Genomic DNA, 26,284 nt, shown 5'->3' with positions numbered 1-26,284 from the left:
CAGATAGTTTGCCTGGAGGTAGTAACACACCGTCGGTTCAGACCGGCTTTGATCCTAACTCGGGCAGTGTACCTGTACCCACCTACACACCTCCGGTTCAGGCCGGTGACGGCCTTTGTGAGCAATCAGATGAAGACACAGAATCTGATAGAAGTTCTTTTGATGATGATGATTCGGATGAAGAATGGAATGCAGATATGGATGAAGCAGAGGCTGAAATGAACGACCGAGAAATATTGAAGGATTGGCACAACTCAATCCCATTCCTAAATCAAGAACCTAAGCATCCATGTTCCTCATTCCACGATGAATTGCCAATGCCATACGCGGATCGTGCATTTTTTGCAAACCCCCCCAGGTTAGATGAAAAATTTGCTGAAGGTCAAATGTTTGAATCCAAAGCCAAACTAATATCAGAACTTGCTAAATTTCACCTAAACAAAAACACAGAGTTAGATGTGCTAAACAGCAACAGAACAAAGTATAGAGTTAAATGTAAATCTTCTAAATGCAAATGGAAGCTGTATGCAATTGTAGTACCAACAGGTGCATGGACAATTTCCACCAACCCGTTTATCCACACATGTTTTGGCCGTGCTGAAAGGTTGGATAGTCATCAAATGACTTCTAGAGTAATTGCTGATATTATTAAACCAGCTTTGAAAGATGATCTGGAGTTAAGCATTAAAATGGTCAAGCATCTGGTTAAAGTTAAATTTGGGACAGTAGTGCCCTCGTATAACAAGTTGTGGAGAGGTAGAGAACTTGCAATTGCGGACTTGTTTGGGAGTTGGGAGAAGTCTTACGAGGTGCTGCCATCATTTTTGGCTGCCATCAAACCGTCTAATCCAGGTACACAGTACCTACTAGAAAGTGAACCATCAACCAAGTTTAATATCAATATTTTCAATCGGGTTGCATGGGCATTTGGGCGATGCATTGAGGCATGGGCATTTGGGCCATGCATTGAGGCATGGCCTCATCTTCGACCCGTTATCAGTGTTGATGCTGGGTTCTTATCCGGAAGGTATAAGGGTAAACTTTTTATGGCTTGTGCTTACGATGCAGAGCAACAACTCTTGCCACTTGCATTTGCAATTTGTGAAAAAGAGTCTATAGAAAATTGGGGTTGGTTTATGAATTGGTTGCGTATCAATGTTGTCGGACCAGGAAAAATATGTGTCATCTCGGACCAGCATCTTGGTATACCAGGGGTGTTTGAGGCTCCTAATCTGGGATGGTCTGAGGAACAAGGTGAAGCTGTACACCGACTGTGTTTACAGCATATTTGTGAAAATATTTGGAAAAGATACCCTCAAAAGTGGATCAAAAATGTATTCAAGAAATTTGTTGAGAAGAAAAAAATCTGGAGATTTGAAGAGGGGATGGATTTGATTAAGCAAAGAGATGCAGCTGTACATGACTACATTATGAAATTTGGTAAACGGCTTCGCAACTCTGATGCAGAGCCTTTGGCTCTGCATAAGTGGGCACAAGTGCATGATGGATTCCTCAATCGGTGGGGTATAATGACAAGTAATGGCTCTGAGGTACTAAACAGTGTATTTAGGATTGCCAGGCAACTACCTGTGTGTGCAATTGTTGATAAGACCTTTTATAAGTGCGTCGACTGGTTTGTAAATAGGCGGGAGGCCGCGATTGGATGGGAGGCAACGGGATTGGATTTTTCAATGAACATTACACTAGTTTTACATCGTCGTAATGAGAAAGCAAGAAAACATGATGTAAGACCGATGTATTATGGCCATAACAATTATGAGGTTATTGATAAAGATGGACTTCTCGAGACAGTAAGTTCTTTATATGAAAAATCTAATTATTTACTTTCACGTAATACATTTGATGTAAATAAATTTTTTTAATTGAAGGGTGTTCGGGGCGAAGTGAAGTACAATGTTACCTTCCCTCCGGAAGGAATGCCTATATGTTTGTGTCGGAGACCTCAATTAACAGGAATCCCATGTAACCATGTTCTTGCAGTTTGTTTCGTGAGGAGGCTAAATCCTAACGACTATGTTAGCCCATATTACAGCTTACAAAATTATATAAACACTTGGTCTGGTCGTTTCAATGGATTTGGAAATAAACGGGATTGGCCATTGTATAATGGCCCCATTATAAGGCCAGATCCGGATAAAGTAAATAAGGGTAGGAGAAAACACAAGCGAATTAAAATGGCTATGGACAAAATGGAGGCTCCTGCGAAGAGGCGTAATGCTTGACAACATAATCAAGAGTCAACTTCAGCAAGACATTCGGCTATAACAATTTTAAAATTCAAAAGACAATTCGTTTGCATAATTACCATTTTATTTGAACTAAGTTGTACTCATTTGTAACAGGTGCATCGACTCGATAAACTCCTAGGAATTTCTAAGAATTGGTTGTGTTGACATCATTTGTAACAGTTGTACTCATTAATGTTTCTTATTTAGACATTTTTATTGTATTCCAAGAATTAGTTGTGTTGACATTGTATTGTATCATTAGGGATGTATCTTATTTATGACACCTGAACTTTAAAGATTAATTCCCGCCAATTGGCTACACCAAATTTTGTGTTCTTTATATGAAAATTTCCCTTAAGTCATGATCTATATGGTAGAGGAGGAGGAGGCGGGATCTCTTGGTACCTACCAAACTGGCGCATGACCCTATCCGCATGCTGATACTCTACCATCCAGAAATGGATCACGTAACCGCAGCTCATCCAATACCTCTTTTGTCCTTGAACATGTCTAGGTAACTGATCATAGTAATCAACGTATGGTCGCCAGTTAACTGTCTCATCAGCTAGTCTGTCGAAGCTATCTCTATATGTGGCTGTACCACCTGTCAAAAAAAATATAAATTTTAAAAAACAATTATAAATCTATCGAATTCATCTCGAATTATAAATCTTTATACCTAAGTGAGGGTTGTGTTTCCACAAATGTCGAGTGGTCCACTTCACACCGAAAGCATTTCTCGTATCCTCATCTGCACCACCGAAGGGAGGTGGCTCTTCCCGGGGATTAGGCCGACCAATAGTAAATCGAGTCCATGACCAAATCTGTAACAACAACATCGGACCCGATATCGTGTCTACTCCTGCAAGGCAAGCACGCGACAACTCTCGATAGAGATGTGCGAGTACGGCACCTCCCCAATTGTATTCTTGTGGAGTCTCTAGATCATTAATGAATTGCAAGTACATCGCAGGGACTCCATCCGTACTAGAATCCGGAAACATAACTGACCCGAATAAATCCATACAAAAACCTCGGGTGTACTGTGCAGCTCTCTCATTACTGTCCCACTCTTGTAAGGGTTCACTAAATTTGGCCCGCACCCATTTCAGTCTAATCGAATAAGCAGAGACGGACAATCGTTCTTTCGATGTGTTAGGATTATAAATCCTATATTTATATGGCATTGTCTCAATGAGGTCATCGTAAAAAAGAGTCGGATCAGCCCCTAGATCATACTCTAAGTATGGGTTCCAATCAGTATCGCTGGTGCCAGTAATCGGGTCACCTGCAAATTAAAATAATTATACAATCAACAATTCACCTTAAAAAAATAGTTATTTAAATTAACTGATAAACAACTTTAATTAGTTAATTACCCTTAATCGGTAAGCCCCATAGACATGCAACATCTTCCAACGTCACTGTCATCTCACCGACAAGTAGATGAAATGTATTGGTCTCCGGCCTCCACCTCTCAACCAGAGCACTAATCAAATGCGGATCAATCTTGCAATCATTAAGGCGAGCAATTTGATACAACCCTAATCTCTTCAGAGCATCTTCCATCCGACTGTTGTAAGTAATACGAGTCTTATGTGAATTTATCTGGTTCAATGAAGAGGAAGGCTGCCAAAAAGAAATAAAACATTATAAACCCTTCAAATACTTCATATAATATTTATTTGCAACAAATAATTAATAGATATAATCAAAATTACCATATCACGAACTTTCCATGCTCTGTGGTTCTGTGGTGCTAATTTCAATAGCTCCGGATAATTCACATTATCCATTGACTCTGTTAGAAAATTTGATAAACAATATTTTTGCAACTAATGAGAGTCATCACACATAATTATATAAACAAACATTTTTTTCAAGCATATGGCTACAATAGTCAAAATTTATGTAAACAACATATCATGTAATTTTGATTTTAATAATAAACTTCATAAATATTACTAATTTTATACATTATAATTTTATCTAATTTTAAACTTCATGAATATTACTAATTGTACACATTTATAATTTTATACAAATTATAATACATATTACTAAAAAGTTACATTATACTACATGAATACTTAATTACACAAATTTATTCTACATAAATACTAAATTACACTAAATTAACATCAAATGAACTATAAATTAACACTACATTAGCACTACATTACACTAAATTAAAATCAAATAAACGCTAAATTAATACTACATTAGCTTAAATTACACTAAATTAAAATTAACACTAAATTACACCAAATACTAATTTCACACTACATTTCACAAAAACAATCTAAAAATACTAAACAAACTAAATTAAATTAGTTATTTATTTTAATTCGGCTAAAATAAAAAAATTAAAAAAGAGGAATTTTTACCTTATCAAAATTGTAGATCTGAAGAGTTTCTAATTCTCTTCGACGATCTGAACATTTTGAAACAATTGGATGGAGAAATGGTTGAGTATATTGAAAGAATAAAAAAAAAATTAGAAAAACTCACTGTTTTTTTGGAGAAGGGCTCGGATGGGGGAGAAGAAGGAAAAATGGGCGAGTCTGCGGGTTGGATTTTGAGAACAAAGCTCCACCGATCCTAGGGATCGGTGTAGGGCTTGCTGGGATCTTCTGTGGCCGAGTGATTGCGCTGAGGAAAAGTGAGCTACACCGGTCCCTAGGACCGGTGTAGTTTTGATTTTTTTTGCTCCACCGATCCTAGGGATCGGTGGAGGCTAGTTACAGAAAATCAAGCCTTGAAAGGCTTGTTTGAATGAATTATTTTAACGTAATTCTAAATAAAAAAAAAATCTAATTAATGTCAATCCTTTTCAGTTAATATATATAATTTATATCCATTCCTTCATTTTTCTTGGTCTACATAGGAAGATAATATAATATTTTTATTTAGATCTACACCGTTCGATCCACCATTGGAAAAAATAGAATCAGGATCGGTTATATACGGCTATTAGTATCGGTTCACAACCGATCCTGATCAGGGCGATACAGATACCAAACAAATCTGTATCGGTTTTACAACCGATCCTAATAGTTACTATCTGGATCGGTTCTATAGTACAACCGATCCAGATGTATATTTTAAATTAGATTTTTTTTTAAATTCAGAAAACAATTATCAGGATCGGTTCTTACATAAGAACCGATCCTGATAGTAACCACCTGGATCGGTTCTTACGTAAGAACCGATCCTGATAGTTATTTTGCATTTTTTTTTAAAATGATATCTGAATCGGTTTCTAATATAAGAACCGATCCTGATGCTTTATTGAATTTTAAAAAAATATTTTTTATTAAATGACCAGCTTCCATATTTATTTAGCTGGCCAAAATGCTAATTTATCACAAATCCTAAATTATCAATAAAACACATCCTAATTTAATTATCAATAAAACACATCCTAAATTAATTATATATCAAACACATCCTAACTTATTACAAGATATTCATGTTCATATATGCATGCAAATTCAGATAAAACACCCTAAATTGTTGTACTTCTTCTCGGCTTTATTTCTTTCAGCAAAATTTGGACCCACATTTGGCGAAAGTCGGCCAAGCGTTGTACCGTATATTTAGCGGGAATATCCTGCATTTTTAGAATTTAGAAGAGCATATATATACAATTAAATTGTGTATTTTATTATATTTGAAGCAACAATGCTTATTTTTGAAAATTTTATAAATGCATATATACCTTTAATTGCGGAAAAAACATCGAGGAATTCCTTTATTATGTCTTGCATGAGCAACATGGTATAATATGCACATTCCCAGCCAGCTGGTTGTTGTGGGCACTATATAACAAGTTTCAAAAAAATAAAATGTTTGTATTACGAGCATACAAATAGTTTATATGTATATTCACAAATGTGTGCATCTAGGTCATTATAATCATATCGCAATAGAAACTATTACCTTGCAATCGTTATGAACCGTTAAAGAATTACCCATTTCCTTCATGAAGACGTTGTTGAAATATGAAATCATTGAACAATCAGTACTTACGAGACATTTAAAATGACAATATAATAATAAAATCATTAGTATTATAAACAAACATAAAATTTAGGAAGGCACTTACTCCTCGATAACAGCAGTGATCATTAGCATTCTTTTACACTTCTTATCGGAATCGTACACGTACAATGCACGTTCTCTTGGCATAAGCACGACCAATATCCAATGATTTCTGCATGTTAGGTTTGTAGAATGTCATATTATTCAATTTATATGAATTGAAAGAAATATAATAAAATTAGAATATATATATATATATGATGGTAAGGTATGAAGATCAATCTCTTGTCCCGATTTTCTCGGAGTGCTTTCCCTATGTATTGAAGAACACGTCCTCGGTCATCATTCAACATGGTGGCATTTGTTCGATTGGGGTCCATGAAACCAACCTGCTCATTGGGATATTCCTCCTTGAGGTATTTGTGCCAATACCTACGAAATAAAGACGCAAAGGTGATCTCAATTTTGTGAAATTTGAATTACAAGTACTAAAATTCTGCAATTATTACGAATATTAACTCACAGCATCCAGATCTGAACAACTGGTACAGTGAGCCACTCCCGTGGTTTAAGCAAGGCCGCATAATCATCTGCATAGACGCGTATGGAGTCATCTGAACATAAAAGATCAACTGGCGAATCGATTTCGATTGGACTGCCATCTAGCTCCAAAAACTGATCACAAATGTGCTTGAATGTCCGTCCCAGCTTGTCAAAATTGATACCATCAAATGCCTTGCAGTGAATCGTTGCTTTCGGACCTCCAGGAACGACTAATTCTTTGCCTGGTTCCTGCAAAATTTCATAATAAATTGAAATAAAATCCAGAACCAACTATAACTCTATCACATATATACTAATTCGGAAGTATAAGAACTTGTAATAATAATATACCTCATCTAAACCTACCACTATCTTGGACATCGGCCATGCAGTGAAACTGCCGAGGGCATCCTTTAGGGTTTCCTGCTCGCCATTTGGTACAGGTAATGGGATGTCTAAGAAGTCTGCATCGCAAACACCATCCACCATTACTCTTGCATGGTCGGGCAGCATCGGCCTGCTGTGAATTGTTCCACCGGGTACAACTGGAACATGAATTGTCCCCATGGCCACTCGAATAGTGTTCCCATTGACAACTGCCAGGAGTTTGCAGCTTAGTTCTGCCTCCTGTTCAAATATATGTATTTACTCGAATAAACTAAAACGTATGAACACTAGAACATATAATGGAAAATAAATTGTGAAATCTGAATGTTATTGAATTTGAATTTGCATTACCTTAGTAAACCCGGAAAGATCTGCAATTGGTTTGACTGACTGGCAGCTGCTCTGAAGGACTGTTGGGGTAAACGTCTTCTCTTGTTGGCCCATTGTCTGCTGAAGCAAAAGTGCAAGTTCAGACTTCATTTCTTGTCTCATTTCTGCTCGTAGTCTCTCCTCTATTTCTCTTACTTTCTCCTCCACTTTTGCTTCCACTCTCGCATCAATTTCTGCTTCGGAACTCGAGGGAGCGTGTCTCCTCCTTATTGAGCTCTTCTCGTATGTTTTTCTGATTGGAACCAAACCTCCCACTCCTCTCACCCTCCCAAGATGTTCCGAATTTGGCAGAGATTTTCCGAGAACATCGTCATATCGTTCGACGGCCAACAAGCCTTGTTTCAGAGCCGTCTCTTGTTCTTCCTAAAATGACAACATGTTATAACGTAATAAATTAAAGTTGAGATTTCAATGAATGACAATATCTAAAATCCTCACAATTTTCTTGATGACCGGTACGTATGTTTCTGGATAAAAGCGTTCCTTGGTATCCTTATCGAGCTTTTGTCTTCCTAGTCTCCAGGTGACGTGCCTATGCTCAATCGACATATCAAGGACCTCTTCTGGTTTCAATGCACTTGTTGAGCCTTGGGAAGACGGATCATTAGATGCTTTCTCGTCTACAATCGCCTGCATAGCATCTGTAAGCCTACTCCAAAAACCCTCACCACTGTAACCTCTAGATCCTAAGAAATGCCGATACTCATTTTTGGCCTGATTCTCCTTTCCAATCTTGCTGGCAGTCTACAATGTCAAGAAAGTCATTGTAGGCCTTAATTATAAGAAAATTTGAATTCTTACTTAGAGATAAGGTAGGTGATCCGCAGAAATAAACATACCTCAAACTCCTCCGTCTCTCGGTACTTGACAAATACCTCCCAGTCTTTTTCTTCCATATTTTGCTTGGCAAAATCGGGCGTCTCACCCGCGCGCCACACTTTAGTCATGTCGGTTCGCCACTTCCGATGACAAGTAGCCATTTTCTGATAATAATAGTCCCTCACTTTTTCGTCATCTTTTATACCCCAGTTCAGCTGCCAAACAAATAGAAATCAAAATTTAGAGTTAGTTAATATCAAATGAAAGCTTGTGAACTTAGTACTACGTTATTTACCTTCAGTGTTTCCCATATTTTCAGCTTGTTCTCTTCTGGAACAACTTTCCAGAATTGAAAACTTATAGGAATATTCCTTCTCACCAATATACTGAATTCAGTTGGAAAAGACGTTGTATCCTTAGTAACAACCGACCTGTTAAACTTGTCAAGTTCCAGCTTTTTGCCTTTCTCGTTAAACTTCTCCTTAATTTGGTTAGGGTCTCTTCCTCGTTTCTTAACCGAGGCTGTCTCACTATTGCTTTCCATATCTGAATTTGCAAATAGGTTAACAATATAACAAGTATCAAAATTTGCAATTTCTAACAATTTCTAATCCTCACAAAGATTTCAACAGTTTCTAACAATTTCAACAGTTTCACCATAAATCCCCAAAAATTACAAACAAGTCCCTAATCCTCACAAAGAAAACCATCCTTAACTTGTAACTTTATCGTTCCAAGTCCAAATAACAATTTCTAAACAATGTTTTAATCCGAAATTCTAATTAGCAACAACAATTTTCTAATCCGAAATTTCCTAAACAATTCATAAACAATTTTATAAATAGAAATTCTAATTAGCAACAAGAATTTTATAAATTCAATTGGTACCCAAATTAAATTGGTACCCGAATTATTTCTCAAATTGGTACCTCTTAAATTGGTACCCTAATCTATCAAATTTCTAACAAATTTCTAACAAGTATATTCTTAAAATAATTGGTACCCGAATTTAACAAATTATTTCTAACAAATTTCTAACAAATTTCTCTCAAATGTCTAACAAATCTCTAAATTCAATTTTTAATAAACTCGTGATTTGAATTTAGAGATCTTACCTGAGTTGAGAGGGAGGGATTTGAGAGGGAGAGGGCGGCGGAGCCAACGAGCCGACGGAGCCAACGGAGGAGAATGAGAGAAAGAGGTCACGGAAGAGAAGGAGGAGGAGAGCAAAGGAAGGAGGGGACACGGCGGAGGAGGGGTCATGGAGAAAGAGGTCACGGCTAAGGAAGGAGGAGGAGACGACTAAGGAAGGAGAAGGGTTTTAGGAGGAGAGATTTGAATTTCGTGTAAGGAGTAAATGTAACATACGACTATTAGGATCGGTTCCTAGCTTAAGATTCGATCCTGGTACATTATTTTAATTATTTACAATAAATAATGTATCATGATCGGTTCTCAATCTAGGAACCGATCCTGATAGGGATTTATATTTGTGTGGGTGTATTATATTTGTGTATGTGTATGTTTTTAAAAAAAATTAAAAATAGGATCTTTATGTGTATGATATTTTATTAAAATAAGCTTGAAAATTATTTTAGTATATTAATTAGTTTGAAAATTACTTTAGTATATTAGTTATTTCAAAAATTATTTTAGTATATTAAGTTGATAACTTGAAAAGTACTTATAACATGAAATACAATAAGCTACTAAAAAAATAACATGTTGAAGAATAACTTGAAAAAAAATAAGCTAATAAGCTAATAAATTACATATACATGAAAAAAAATAAGCCACAAGGAATATTGAAGAATAACTTGCATGCTTCCCAGCTTCCTGTGTTTCAATGCATCCTGAAGGAAAAAAAAAATCCTTAAGTCAGCAATATTAATTAAAGAATATTAACTCACATTTTTATATATTTTGACATACCAATAAAAAATCAGGGATTGTTGCCAGTGGAAACTTCTTCAACCCATTCTCCTTCATTATGATCGATGCGCATGTGACCTGTTTCATTATCCTTAGCGGCTGGTAAAGACACCATGCCAGTGGAAAACAGTGGTATCTCATCAAAATGATCGTACGCTTCTTCGTCTTGCACATTATCAATCCCGATGATACGTCTTTTTCCAAAGAGGACAACATGTCTTGAATGATCGGCCGGATCAGTTACGTAGAACACTTGAGCGGCTTGTCTTGCAAGTATAAATGGATCATTCTTATATCCAGCCTTGTTGAAATCCACCAAAATAAAACCATCGTCATCGACCTTAACCCCCCTACGATTATCGACCCATTTGCACATAAATAACGGGATATTAAATCTTCTGTAATCGAGCTCTCCAATTTCTTCAATAAACCCGTAATATGACATCGATGCATGCAATGGTCCGGCACCTTTAGGATCTGACAAATCACTCGAAACAGCAACTAACGTCACTCCACTGTTTTGCACGGTACTCTTTGAATCTTGATTTATTGTGTAAAATGTGTACCTGTTGATGTCATATCCTTGGAAGGTCCTCACGACATGGACTGGACCAAGAGCCAACAATTTGATAATTTCTTTAATGTTTTCTCCCTCCGGAGCTTGCATGACTCTACGTGTAAACCATCTTTCAAATTTTTTATTGTGTTCGCCGATTAACCACTTGTCGGATTTCTTAGGATTCTGTTGCCGCAAGAGAGTCATATGCTCGTCCCAAAAAGAATGAACGTCAGTGAGGTGTTGCAAAACATGAAAATGTGCTAGTGACATTGTTGTACTATCAGGCACGAATAATTTCGCATTGATTGTGCCTACCCCGTGAAGTCTACCCTCGTGCCGAGATTTAGGGATGCCGATGGTGAAGGATTTCATGATGCGGCAAGGCGATAAATTCAAAATTTTGACCCTCTTATAAGCATCTACGGATCTACTTTATTATGCTAATTATATTAAAGCAATTCAAATGTATGCAAATGGATATATACTCATTCATTAATCACAAATCTATTTACTAAAAGTGATTTGGATATACCTCTACCAAATGTCAATTTGGTAAATAGAGAGAACTCAAATTCTCTTCTAGATCTCTTGGATACCTTCGTTTGTCGAAACGGCCTCCTAGTGTTCACCTTGAACTAAACAAGGATTAGAAAGACCTTGCTAGAGATCTTAATCTAATCTAAGCTTAGAAGCTAGTTAATAACCCTTCTTGTTCTTCTAATAATTTCTCATTAGAGAAACCAATAATATGAGAGGAATAGGAATGGCGGCTAGGAGGGAGAGGAAGAGAAGGAAATAAATTTTCAGAAAATTTCTTGCTTGCTTACTTATTGAATACCTTCTCTACCTCTCCTTATATACAAATATACTAGGGTTTTCATTGTGTAACCTTCCTAGTATAATTCTCTTTAATAAAAGAGATAACCCTAGCTGCTGCTACAGTGTGCGCTACAGTAACTGCTACAGTGCTCACTACAGTACCGGCCTCAACTCATATTCATTTTGGGTTTTAATAAACTTATGTTATAACAATGTTTTGCACATTATTAATTATGTGTCATGTATATTATACTATAAAATATGCACCATATTATACCAACTAATATACATGCACACTTCTCATAAATTTATCTTCGTTCTAAGCAGTCATGATATTTATTTATCACATATATATTATTTCATGTCATATGAAACAATATACATCATATAAATAAAATATCCTTCTTGTTTCTCGTTCAGTTGGTGTGACCTATATGGAGGATCTGTGTTATGTTGGCAATGGCATAAAACATTTTATTACCATAAACTATAAGCGGTATTCTAGCTATACATTATAGTTACCCAAATAACATAGATGTAAAGTATCATTTTTACAATATATGATCCTTTAAAGTAACGTTACAAATAACATTACTTGTGTCTATTCCTTGCCACATGATATTATGAATAATATACAAAGTCGGACTGTGTCATCTTTGTATTATATTTGTTTCTTGGTCTCTTAAGTAAATTATATAAATATATAACTGCACTTCAGTTATATTGCATGCATTATAATTCTACTTTACCAAGGGGCCCACAAAATATCATCACTCATTATAAATGAGGGGCAATGATACTATTGACATATAACTTTCTCCCGCACAAGTTATATACAAGGAACTAATATTTTTATCACCACTTATGATAAGCAGCTTTTAATACTAATTACATTATATATTTCTCATGTGAAAAAGAAATACATCTCATATCTTAGAATTCTGAGACACAATGAAAATATTAATGACACTAACATAACTCATATAATATTTTCATTCGTTAGGTCTGTTCAATATATGAAACCTTTCATATACTCATGTTATTAAACGATAAGTCTTTATCAACATTTATAGAACTACAATGTACTTTAATCAACATGACAAACTTATCATGGTATATTAGTGTTCCATGCTAATAACCAAGTCTGTGAACATTTTAGAGATTTATGTTTGTCATCATATAGAGTTCTATGGTTCAAGACCAATAGCATCTTCTTGAACACTTCTATAGATAAACATAAATTTCATGGAACAAAATGCATGTAGCATCCAATTCATAAACATAACATGTAAAAGTGATCAACATAAGATAACTTTTAGAACAAATATCTAACAGATGGCTTTGACATCATCCATATAATTAGTACAAAACTCAATAACCTCTTCTGCAGTGTAAGCTCTTACGATGCTGCCCTCAGGACGATATCGGTTCCTGACATTCCCTTTAACGATCCCATGTATCTCTCGAACGAATACATGTACCGCAAGAAAACAGGTCCACACATCTTAATTTCTCTAATTAGGTGAACGATTAAATGAACCATGATGTCAAAAAAACACGGCGGAAAATACATTTTAAGATGACAAAGAGTGACAACAACCTCCTTCTGCAGAGCATCTAGCATATCAGGATCATTTACTTTGCAACAGATGGCGTTAAAGAAAAAACAAAGCTTCGTAATGGTCTGCCTAACACACTTTGGTAATATGCCCCGAATTGCAACAGGAAGAAGCTGTGTCATTAAAACATGACAGTCGTGAGACTTCATTCCTGTCAATTTTAAATCATCCAGTGAAACTAGGTTTTTAAAATTTGAAGAATATCCAGATGGAACTTTGACACCATGAAGGCATTCCAATAAGCTTTGTTTCTCTGCTTTCGATAGCGTATGCATTGCGGGTTTTAGATATGTACAAGTTTTTCCTTTTTCTCTTTCCTTCTCTGCTGGTTGTAGATCTGGCCTTATGTTCAAGAATTGCATGTCTTTCCGAGCATTGATACCGTCCTTAGTTTTACCCGGAATATTCAATAATGTTCCAACTATGCTATCACACACATTTTTAACCACATGCATCACATCGAGACAGTGTCAAACCTCTAATTGCTCCCAGTATGGTAAATCCCAGAATATTGACCTCTTCTTCCAACATATTTTCGGAGCCCCTTTCTTTCTCACCACCTTCTTTTTAAATTTACCCAATTGAACTTTCAAATCTTTCACTCGCGAATAAACTTGTTTACCGGTCAACGGATAATTTGCTTTGGTATACTCGGTCTTTCCATTGAATTCTTTTTTTCTCTTTCTGTGTGTGTGGTTGGTAGGAAGAAATCTACGATGATCCATGTACACATTTTTAGAGGAGTTGAGTAGCCACACATCGACTGTATCATCCAGGCAAACAGGGCACGCTTTCTCTCCTTTGACACTATAACCCGACAAATTTCCATAAGCCGGAAAATCATTAATGGTGCAGAAAATCATGGCCCGTAAAGTGAATTTCTCCTTGCTGTATGCATCAAATATTTGCACTCTGGGTTGCCATAATTCCTTTAAATCCTCAATCAATGGCGCTAGATACACATCTATGTCGTTCCCGTGCTGTTTGGGTCCTGATATGAGCAAGGTCAACATTATGTATTTGCGCTTCATACATAACCAAGGCGGAAGATTATAAATGCACAATAGAACCGGCCAACTGCTATGCTTGCTGCTCATGCTACTGTGCGGATTTATTCCATCTGCACTTAGCCCAAGCTTTAGATTTCTAGGGTCACGTCCGAATTCAGAAAACTCTCTGTCAATATTCCTCCACTGAAGGGAATCAGCGGGGTGCTGTAATTTCCCGTCTTTCTTCCGGTTATCGGCATGCCAACGCACTAATTTCGCATTTTTAGCATTTGAGAACAAACGTTTGAATCTTGATTTTACAGGGAGGTACCACAATGCTTTTGCAGGAGGTCCTTTATTTGGTTTACAATCATCACTTTTATCACTGGCTATCTGCTTTGGTTTGTAACGTAATGCACCACATTTTGGACACTCGTGAAGGTCTTCATACTCATGTCGATATAATATACAATTATTTGGGCACGCGTGTATTCTTTGAACTTCCAAATCCACTAGGCACAATATTTTCTTCGCTTCGTAAACATTGGGTGGTATCTCGTTTTCTTCCGGAAGCATTTCTTTTAAAGTTTGTAATAGCTCAGTAAAACTTCTATCACTCCAACCGTTAGATGCTTTAAGGTTATACAATTTTAATACACCTTTCAATTTTGAAAATTTAGAACAAACATGATACAATTCCTTATTAGAATCTTCATACAAATTCTCAAACAAACAATACTACTTATCATTATCAAAATCCTCTTCTATATCACGTAACATTTGATCAAAATTATCACATTTATCTACCACTATATCATCATTTTCTTCGGTATGATACTACTGTTGCTCAGTACGAGTACCTACATCGGTTTCCAATCCCCATAGGTCATTCCCCTCATCTCCAACGGTATGGTATTCCTGATGCTCAGTACCAGTACCTATATCGGTTGGAAAACTCTCACCATGCCATATCCAACACTTATATCCTTGCTTGAATCCACGACTGATTAAATGGTTCCTCACTTGGTTCGAGTTGGAAAATTTTTGACCATTGTTACAATCACGACAAGGACACGACACCATTGTACTCCCCTTATTTGCCATATCTTCCATAGCAACTCTGATAAATTCCTCGACACCTGTCGTATATTCATCCGATAGACATGATGTTTCGTACATCCAACTGCAGTCCATCTGCAATTATAGTAGAACACAATTAATTTAGAACAAGCTTGGGGTACTAAATTTTATTCACAATAGGGCTTACATGGGGCCTGGTTACCATCCTATCCCACTCTTTGAATACTTCGTCTCAGTAGTGACCACGTGTTAGTCGTGTTTTAGTATTTAAGAAAATTTCGGCAGCATTTCCCCTTAGTTTCTCGAGTATTCGGGGAACTAATAAGGAAAAATGTTGCATAAATTTTCTTAAATACTAAAACACGACTAACACGTGGTCACATCCTAATTGAGACAAAGTATTCAAATAGCAGTCCCAAAACGGGGACTATTCAAAATTAATCCCTAATGGATTAATTTTGAACGGGTATCATGACCTAAAGGCATTAATCATTCGGTTGTGGCTCATAAGACAATACTCTAGCTACATACTTAATACAAATCTATTTAGTCTAGCTATCGATATACACATTCATCCCTAAACCCTAATTAAACCTGAGTTTTATGTTTTACTTACAACTTTTTTAGATGTCATACCGAGTGAGATGAAAATCGCTGCACCAAATCTCTCAATAATAGCCAAACTACAAAATTAGACCATCGAAACATAATTAAGGGATGTATATATATATATAACATATATATGATGCATATATGCTAGCTAGGGTACTAGGGTTTAGGGTTTAGATGGGTATATATGAAAAGCTCATAAATAGCATGCACATGCAAATATAATTATATCAAAAGCTCATATATCCCACAATTAATTTGCTAATCTCCACATATATACCCAAGCTTGAAATAGAAAATGTATAAAAACCTAAAAGAGAGATTTAGGGTTTATAAAATGAGATCCTAATAGATGGTGCTCCATCTAACATCAAACTTGAGAAAAAAGATGATCGATCAATTAATGAACCTGAGAAAAGAAGGGAGATAGCTGATTAATGCCCAGTAAGCTAGCTGCTGCGCTAAGTAATGGAGGCGAGGTCTGAGGATATAAAAGAAAGGCGATTATGTGATGAATCGGACTTAGCAATGCCTTTAAATGAACTATCAGGATCGGTTCCTAGCGTAGAACCGATCCTGATACTATCAAGATCGGTTCCTGGCTTAGAACCAATCCTGATACTTAATAATCAAGATCGGTTTCTAGCTTAGAACCGATCCTGATACTATCAGAATCGGTTCTAAACTAGGAACCGATCTTGATAGTGCATGACCTGTGATTTTATTAGTTTTTAGTATCGGTTTTAGTGTTAAAACCGATCTAGATAGGTATTAGTATTGGTTGGTTAGTACACCCGATCCAGATAGACCGATCATGATTCCAGTTTTTCCACTAGTGATCATAATTCAAATCAATTCTATCCGAAATAGAATGCACATAGTCCCTTCAATATAGTGCGGATTTTAATCGGACGGTCTGAATCTAAACATAATAAGCTACTACTATATCAATAAACATATTATTTTAAAAATGCAACTATTAATTATAAATAACCTCATTAATCATTGTTATTTTTTTTTGTTTGTTTACATGTTGTATATAATAGGATATATCAATGGTAAAATCAATTCTAGTACTACCATTCTTGTACTACAATATCGATAATTAAGGGGAAAATATCTTCGTTGAAAACTATGAAACTTTATCACTTTGTCAGAAAAATTATTGTACTACCATTCGAGCTGGACTGTATCAAAACCACACAAAATGAAAAAAAAAAAAATTTAAAAGAAAAATAGGTCATTGGATCGGCTCAGACTCAGACAAGCCCATATATAGCCAACGTGGTCAACTCTTACCCGTGGCTCTCTCCATACCTTGTCTCTTTTTCTTTGTTTGTTTTTTTTTTCTCATTTTCTTAATTAATGTTGACAGTTTTTTAAATCTATCCTTTTTCTTGGGTATGCATTAATTAATTTTTCAATATGTTTCTGATGTAAACCTTTTAAATAAGTAGATCTTTTATCTTATTTGGTAATTAAAAAAAGGGTCAATTAGCATGCTTAATTAGGTATTAAATTATAAAAAAAGGTTAAGATGAAGTATTAAAGTATTAATTAATCATTGTACCCAAGGGGGGATGTGCCATTACGTCAGGGGAGCTGAGCTGTATCTTATTCCCCAATGGGAATTGAGCAACAAACATCTCCATCGCAACTATAAATACCGCCCCATGCCGCATCCAATTTCTCAAACAAAACCAATGAATCCATAGAAAAATAGACACATGTCTTCTCCATGGTGCTCTAATTAACTAGCAACCTTAAATTCACAATTCCTCCAAGTATATACTGCTACTTTTGCTACTGCTATCCCTTAATAAAAATGATGAACATTTCCTATATCCCTCATGCGAACCTCTCGATCGGCACCATCCTAATACTATTCTATGTTATATACCGTCTCTCTTTGCTCTTGTTAAGAACCACACGAATCAAAGTAGGGGCCAAGGCAAAACGGCTACCACCTGGCACAATGGGCTGGCCATATGTTGGCGAAACCCTACAACTCTACTCTGCGAAAAACCCGAACATCTTCTTCACCATGAAGGAGAAGCGATACGGACCGGTTTTTAAGACCCGTATTTTGGGATGTCCTTGTATCATGATGTCTAGTCCCGAGGCCGCTAAGTTTATCTTGGTGACTCGGGCCGATATATTTAAGCCCACGTTTCCTGCCAGCAAGGAGCGCATGTTGGGACGGCAAGCAATCTTCTTCCAGCAGGGCAAGTACCATGCTCAACTCCGCCGTCTTGTTCTCCGTGCCGTCATGCCCAATGCCATTCGTTCCAGAGTTGCTGAAATAGACGCTGTTGCGTTGTCTACTGTCAGTTCATGGGAGGGTCGCACAGTCAACACATTCGAAGAAATGAAAACTGTAAGAATATATTATATATTCCCTTTATATTTGACTTGTTTCTGGCTTTAATTACTTGTGTGTCTTAAAAGAGAATCAATTGTGACATAAAATAGCCATGGGCTTAATCTTGTTGATCACCTTGTTTAATTAATTTGCTGTTTAGTACGCATTCAACGTGGCACTTGTATCTATATTTGGAAAAGAAGAGGTGATGAGCTGCATGGAGGAATTGAAAAGGTGCTACTACACACTAGAGAAGGGCTACAATTCACTGCCAATAAACTTGCCCGGGAGCCTGTTTCACAAGGCCATGAAAGCACGAAAGAGACTAGCTAGGATAGTGGCCAATATCATTGCCTCAAAGAGAAGTCAAGAGCAGTTGGAGGAGGACAAAGGTTTGCTTGCCTCTTTAATTGACCCTAAAGAAGGCCTAACTGATGATCAGATTGCCGACAACATCATTGGCCTTATCTTTGCAGCAAGAGACACAACTGCCTCCGTTCTCACTTGGATCGTCAAGCATCTTGCCGACAATCGTCAGGTTCTACAAGCTCTCAAGGTCAGTTCATGTAAATTGCATGTGTCAAATTTTGAGTACCAGAATCAATTATAATGAAAGTACTATATATATATATCGGTTTCCAGGAGGAGCAGGAGGAAATCATAAGAAACAAAGATATGCAAGGGGAGGATAAGGTGTTGACATGGTCTGATACTAGGAGCATGGAGATGACAACAAGGGTTATACATGAGACGATGAGAATTGCCTCTGTTATTTCTTATACATTTCGGGAAGCTGTTGAAGATGTCGAATACGAAGGTTGCTACCTACATACACTTGTACAATTCTGTACATGACACACACATATACACATGCATATATATAGATAGAAACACAAAGATATATACATGCATGCATGCTTACATGAAATATATTTTTATGAGAAAAGTTTGTATGATGAAATTCATTTACATGTAGTCAGACGTGCACTCCTGCGTGTGCATGCACACACTAGTGTATATAAATTAAGTTGTTATAAATTTTCGTAAAAGATGCTATACATATTAAATTTGATCTTAAAAATCTTGTCTATAATTAGTGTCTGAAATGCAGGATTTTTAATTCCAAAGGGATGGAAGGTGATGCCACTCTTTCGAAATATCCATCACAGTCCTGACCTCTTTCACGATCCTGAAAATTTTGATCCTTCCAGATTTGAGGTACATATATATATATAACACAAGTTACAATAAATTAAATTAAACTAGTGCTTCTTAAATTCAAGACAATTAATACATTTATAGAAAAGCTAGCTATCATTAATTAATTATAACTATATATACCAAAACCACAAATTAATTATTACAGTTTTAATTTAGTAATTTTGGTTCAACGTACTCTAACAATATATATATAGGTTGCTCCAAAATCAAACACATTCCTAGCATTCGGGAACGGGATCCACTCTTGTCCCGGCAACGAGTTGGCAAAGTTGGAGATACGGATCATGCTCCATCACCTCATAACCAAATACAGGTAATCTATCAAGAACAATTAAGTACCTAGCTAGTATTCACTTGCTATCATTTCCCAAGTTCTGTTATGACAAAAAGAACCATTCTCGATCTCATGAACAGTTGGTCTATGCCGGAAGCGGAAGCGGAAGCTGAGGCTGGGATTGAGTTTGGACCGTTCGCAGTGCCACTCAATGGTTTGCCTATGACATTCTCTCCGCTGCTAGCTTGATGTTCCCCCGTGCTTGTAAAATGTATTATGTATATATATAAAAAAAGGAAAGGCTACTCTTTCTAACTTCAGTGGTATTAGATGAGGAAGAAATATATATATTGCTCTCTTGGCAGTGAAGAGGGGTACATGATCAGGCGATGCTAGATCGATCGCACGTCTCAAGGAAGAATTAATAATTCTACTTTGAGTCGATATTGGAAACTATAACATATCAAAACTGAAACTGAAATTAGTACTTAATTAGAAGCATCTGAGCCAAGTTGGTTAATGTGCAGAGCGTATATATTCTATGGCTCCATCAAGCTGTGATTCTTACATGTAAAGTGATCAAGATTTACAGGGAAAATAAAGAACAAAGCTCTTTATTTGAAATAAGGTTCAGGCTGGTAATATTGTAACTTCAAAATTTGGAGCTTAAGACATATAAAACCTAATGAATGCTTATCATTAATTTATGAACAATTAATGCATATACATGTTTTCTATGTTGTAGATGAAATTCTACGGTTTGTTAATTCTAATGAAGTATTTACAATTGATGACAATTTAATAATTTTTTATATTAATTAAACAGGGAAGATTTACAATGTCCCTATAATTAATATATTGTGTCTATTGAGATTTAATCCATATAATATTACCTCTTAAATTTCATTTTAATACCTCACCATACACGAACAATTGAACTATATAAACTCGATCATGCATGTCATTTTTAAAGAGAAATGATAATCATCCTAATTAGCAGACCATGCGGATTATTTTAATCATTCACAATTATTCAATTGTCATAAAAAATCTCAAAACTGCTATTATTTTTTTTTAAGGTCAGTGGCTTTAAATGCCAACTAACAAAAGTAATTAATTAGTATCTAACAACTAATTAATTAAGGACTGATCATTGTTTTCTGAAAAATGTTTCTGTCCTAGCTATATATAGCTGCTACCATCATTTTTCACAAACTAGAACAATCTTATTTAAAAAAAAAAAAATTGCAAATCGTAATCAATATATATAATATAAACACTAATTCATGTAACCTAAATGTAACTTATATATAACATCAATGCTAAAGAAACTGATTATTGTTTCGTATGATTACTTCAACATCAGTCTGAGTTGGTATCGCTAACTTCGATCGGGTGATTTGAGAGTTGCATTGGTCCTCATCTGATCATACTAAAAAAAATTATTTAAATTTATGTCGAGTTAATAAACATAGGTGTTGTACTCTTTAACTGTTTTATTTGCTTTTGGATTAATTTACCTTGTGGTAAATTATGAACTTGCACAAAATAAAGAAATAAGTCAATATCACCAGTACTCATGAGTGAGAGTTATAATTAATGCTATTTATTTAAAGTCAAAGAGGGAAATGCTATTTATTTCCCCCCAAATGATGAACCGGTAACCAACAAAGAAAAAAACAAAAAGATTATTCTTTGTTAAAGAAGATTGATTGCTTGAAAGTTCCGGATCATACCTTATATATATATATGTTTTTTAATTATGTGAATACACTAAAACTTGAAGCTATAGCCATCAACCTCAACCTACGTCGACGATAGTTTTTTTTTTGCTTGTTTATAGATAGACATCAGAACAGAAAGTAAATGAAAAAAATATTCTTTAAGATTCATGTCAAATATCATTCGACAAGGTCAGATATAGGGGTGGCAAAAAAGCTCGTGGCTTGATCGTGACTCACATCGGACTCGCTCGCTAATAGCTCGCTTGTTACTGGACCGAGTTGTTAACAAGCCAGCTCGCCACTAGCTCAGTCCAAAATTAACGAGTTCAAGCTGAGATCTAACTCGGCTAGGTATCAATTTGTGAATTTGTATGCATTTTATAGTATCTAGCTCGGTTCAGTTCGATCCAAAAAATTTATATAATCGAGCTAACTCGGACTGGCTTGTCACAAGTTTAAATTTAGATTTTAGCTCGGATGTCCTAAGTCTAGCTCGCTCAACTGTATCTCGATCTAGAATTAATAAAGCCGAGTTAGGACCTAGTTCGGACAGAGCAAGCCCGTTGCCACCCCTAGTCAGTTATTACACTGGATCTGAATTGCCCCTGGATAATATATACTTGATAAGGTATGTACCTAGAATGACGCGTGAATAGCAGCTGCAACAGCAACTTTTCTATTTAAATAGTACGACTTTTCTATTTTCAAATTGATTTAATTATTGTTGTATTTTCTTTTTCTTTATTCTGATGAAGATGGATGAGGTCAAAGCATTTTGTTCTTGCTAACTTGCTATCTCTCCTTCTGCCACGTTCGCATCAACAATACATCATGCAACATCATTGATTACGTCTCCTACGCCGTTAAATCAGCTAGCACCCAAATTTGATTACGTAAGAGAGGAAAACACACACTCACTCTGTGTGTGAGAGAGAGAGGAGAGGAGACTATGAACCCAATAACTGAATTTTTTATTAATAGAAAACAAATAAATAAATAAAACACTACAATAGATCCAACTATTAACGATTGATTTTTCGGTCGCTGATAGTAATTCCGGTCGTAGAAAGTAAAAAATGGTTGCTGATACCTCGATTGCTGAAAACATTGTCGCAGATACTCTCCCGATGACGTCACCGGTCACTGATAATTTATCTACGACCAAATTTTTTTTGGTCGCTGTTGTTTTTTGCTGACGTCATGAAAATGTATATGCGACCAAAATAACGGTCGCTGATAGTCAAACCCGGTCGCTAATAGTCAAACCCGGTCGCTGATGCTTCTATCAGCATTTTTTTTGTATATTTTGTTATTTACATTTCTCCATGACATTTCAACATACAACATTACATCAAAAAACATAAATAAGACAACAAATAACATATTACTTCCACATTAATTCATATGACATTTACATAATTCAAATTTTACTAAATAACACAATAATTCAAATTCTACCAAAAGTACTATTGTCCCTCGTATTTATTATACGAGTTATAGTATCACTGGGCCCCTTGATGGAGTAAGATTATCTGCTAGCGGTATAATACAAGAGTAATTATATTTGATAATCTGCTCAAGATCAAGAAAAGATTAAGTTTGCAAGGATGACACACACCTACCTTGAAACTGATCTGATAGCTATGAGACAAAGAATTAACACGAGTAAATAGTTTACTGGATCGTGGTATTGTACAGTACAGCATCATATGTGTAATTCGATGATCATAGTGAATTATGTCAGGTGTCTCCTATGATTATAGAAGTTAGAACAGTTTTAATTCTATTTACTAACATAACACAGATCCTATCGGGTCACGCCGTAAATGAGCTACTCAGAGAATCTTATTGATTAATTATAAATTGATTATGATTAATAATAAGATGGTTATAATTAATTATATGTGATATAATTAAATTATAAGTGTCATGAAAAAATGGCAAAGCAAAAACAAAAGGTTAATTTATAAACGTACTTGGTACGTTGTATAAAAGTTATCGAAACAACAACCGTAAGAAATATAATTGTTCAGAATAATTATATGGATGTTAATTGAATTCAGGCCAAGGGCATTTTGGTTTTTTCACATGTCATCCTTATCCACATGACATGTCATCATCCTTATCCACCGAGGGTATTTTGGTCTTTTCACGTTGTAACCTCCTTACTATTCATGAGGTATTTTGGTAATTAGGCAACCGACCCTATGGCCTATATAAAGGCATGAGGTGTAGAGAGAGAAATCACTAATTCACTCATATCGTTTTGTGTCAAATCGAATCGATATTTTCTCTCTTTCTTGGTTTCTCTCCCAAATAGTATTTCGGGTTAGAAAATGATGTTATACGTAATCCACGTATAATCTTGCGGGTTGTTGAGAAGTATATTTGCGGTATTGGTGAATAGTGTTTTCCTGAATTTAGCGGTATTTCTGTTTTGTTTATTAGTGAATCTGAATAACTGCAAATTCGTGTTTACATGTTTTCGTCTTTTCTCGGTGAATAGTGTTTTTGCAGAATCTCGAAGTTTATGGTATTTCTGGTAAAAGAAATAAACCGCTCTCCGGTTAGTCCTATTGGATAACTAATAGAGGCATCAGACGTCTGGTGCTCCGAGACTAGTCATTCCCTGAGTCGTTCTTCTCGCTCGGTCTGCATTCCAATCTGAATTTGGAAATGAGGTATAAATGTTATATTAATCTATTTAATTGATAAGTAGATTAAAGTTTTAGAAATCAATCATGGAGTAGATCTGTAAAATGATTAAATTGGGTTTTGATGCCAAAGGAATACTGAGGTGGACCACTTTGAAAAGTTTTCTGACATACCCCGTTTAATCCTTAGTTTGAGTTAGAAGTAAAAATTTTATTTTACGGTCTTTCCGCAGCTTAAACTTAAATCGGTTTTGATTATCCCAAAACCCAACATAGTTAACAAAGAGTAAGCACGTTCTTTTATTTAATTTTTCTTTAAGAAACATACTGGGCCACCGAGATACTGAAATCTAGCCAACTCCAGTTCCTTTAGAATTCCATCTTCACCTATGACACAAACCTCACCAGATACAACATTTTTTGCCTCAGGCTGATCAAACTTCACCTCCACAATTCCTAATTTAAATAAAATTCTCAAAATTCTGGTCCCGACTGAATTGTAGAAAAGGAAAGAGGAATTAGGTACAACCTGTATCTAATTCAGAGAGGCGATTTAGTTTAACTAGCTAAGAAGCGGTTTGAAGGATGAGGTGTCTACGAAATGAAGCACGGAAGAGAGAGGGGGGTGAATGTTAGGTTTAGGTAGATCGGAGAAGAGAGGGGAGTGCTGTCTGGTGCTGACTATAGACCAAGAAAGAAGGATCGAGGCGATCGTTCGATATAGAGTCTAGGTAGGGGAGGAATGGAGATCAGCAAGAGAGAGTGAGTGAGGCTCGTAGGCAGTGACAACGAAGAAGAAGGGAGGCGGCCCCTTTCTTGCGCGAACTGGAGGAGAGGTTTTGGCGGAGAGGGTTTCGATCGAGATGGCGCGTTTTATTTCTTTTGCCGCGGGTTTTGTTTCAAAATTTAGGGTTCTGACGCCCACACGTTTTACCCCAAAATTTCAGCAATAAAAAAAACTTTCAGCGACCGGTGTTGTCGCCGGTCGCTGATACAGTTGGTCGCCGGAATTTGAGTGAAAATCTTTATTTTTGGGGAGAAATTGAGCATCAGCGACCGGCGTCACCACCGATCACTAAAGCTCCATTTTGCTGTAGTGAAATATCGAAAAAGGGGTTGGCAGATAGATCGGGATAAATTTTCCTGTCCAATGAACGGGACTAATTATTTCGTCCGGCTTTCTTTAATTTACCCGACCAGATTAATTGCTAATTTTACTTGGCGAAAAAAACAAATCTTGGACGGGGTAGATTATCCCGTCCAGTACTGTAGTATTTTTTTTAAAAATAATTTTATTATCTAAGATGAAACCAGAAACCAAAAACCAAAAAAAAAAAAAAAAACTACAGTACCGGACGGGATAATCTATCCCATCCAAAAAAAAAAAGCTACAGTACCAAAAACCAGATGAATGGTGCAGAATTTTCAAATCAAGTGATTTTCTACCTATCTAAAAAAATTCTAAAAAATGTAAAATTTGGTAAACAAGTTCATATGGAGATCATGTTGAACGGTTCAGATCGACTGTTAGGATTTTAAAAACTCAAATAATGAGCTGTTGCACGGAAGTCCTCTATGCTACGCATAACATATTAGCATTGAGAGAGAAAGAGAGAGATAGGCTAATAAACAATCGATTATTCCTAGCCTCTCGTGCAACTAAGTCTTATTTCTATTTTTAAAGTCCAAATAATCGATCCAAACCGTTAGATGTGATCTCCATCTTAAAATGTGCTAGGAGACCAAATTTTACATTTTTGAAATTTTTTTACTATTTATTAAGCCACTTTGAAAATCGCTGATCCAACGGTAGCCTCTGATTTTACTATTTGGTTAAGCCACCGTTGGATCAGCGATTTTCAAAGTGGCTTAATAAATAGTAAAAAAATTCCAAAAAATGTAAAATTTGGTCTCCTAGCACATTTTAATATGGAGATCACATCTAACGGTTTGGATTGATCATTTGGACTTTAAAAATCAGAAAATGACTTGGTTGCACAGGAGGCTAGG

General features: G+C 35.9%; 3 protein-coding genes across 3 annotated transcripts; 2 read left to right on the top strand and 1 right to left on the bottom strand.

Moving 5' to 3' along the window:
• The first annotated feature begins 317 nt into the window (after positions 1-317).
• LOC144576178 (uncharacterized) lies at positions 318-2,266 on the top strand. Its single transcript, XM_078326463.1, has 2 exons — positions 318-1,811; positions 1,890-2,266. The coding sequence occupies exons 1-2, from the start codon at positions 318-320 to the stop codon at positions 2,241-2,243; spliced, it is 1,848 nt and encodes a 615-aa protein (XP_078182589.1). The 3' UTR covers positions 2,244-2,266.
• Positions 2,267-2,608: 342 nt separating this feature from the next.
• On the bottom strand, positions 2,609-3,217 carry LOC144576177 (serine/threonine-protein phosphatase 7 long form homolog). Its single transcript, XM_078326462.1, has 2 exons — positions 2,929-3,217; positions 2,609-2,853 (listed from the first exon to the last, which is right to left on the bottom strand). The coding sequence occupies exons 1-2, from the start codon at positions 3,215-3,217 to the stop codon at positions 2,609-2,611; spliced, it is 534 nt and encodes a 177-aa protein (XP_078182588.1).
• Positions 3,218-17,748: 14,531 nt separating this feature from the next.
• LOC144543845 (abscisic acid 8'-hydroxylase CYP707A2-like) lies at positions 17,749-20,621 on the top strand. Its single transcript, XM_078292280.1, has 6 exons — positions 17,749-18,416; positions 18,562-18,957; positions 19,044-19,218; positions 19,513-19,619; positions 19,817-19,935; positions 20,037-20,621. Exons 1-6 carry the CDS (start codon positions 17,865-17,867, stop codon positions 20,143-20,145), a joined length of 1,458 nt encoding a protein of 485 aa, XP_078148406.1. The 5' UTR covers positions 17,749-17,864; the 3' UTR covers positions 20,146-20,621.
• Positions 20,622-26,284: the final 5,663 nt, after the last annotated feature.

Source organism: Carex rostrata, chromosome 25 (genome assembly GCF_964058835.1).
Source record: "Carex rostrata chromosome 25, lpCarRost1.2, whole genome shotgun sequence".
Classification (NCBI taxonomy): Eukaryota; Viridiplantae; Streptophyta; class Magnoliopsida; order Poales; family Cyperaceae; genus Carex; species Carex rostrata.
This window is presented reverse-complemented; position numbering and strand designations above follow the sequence as displayed.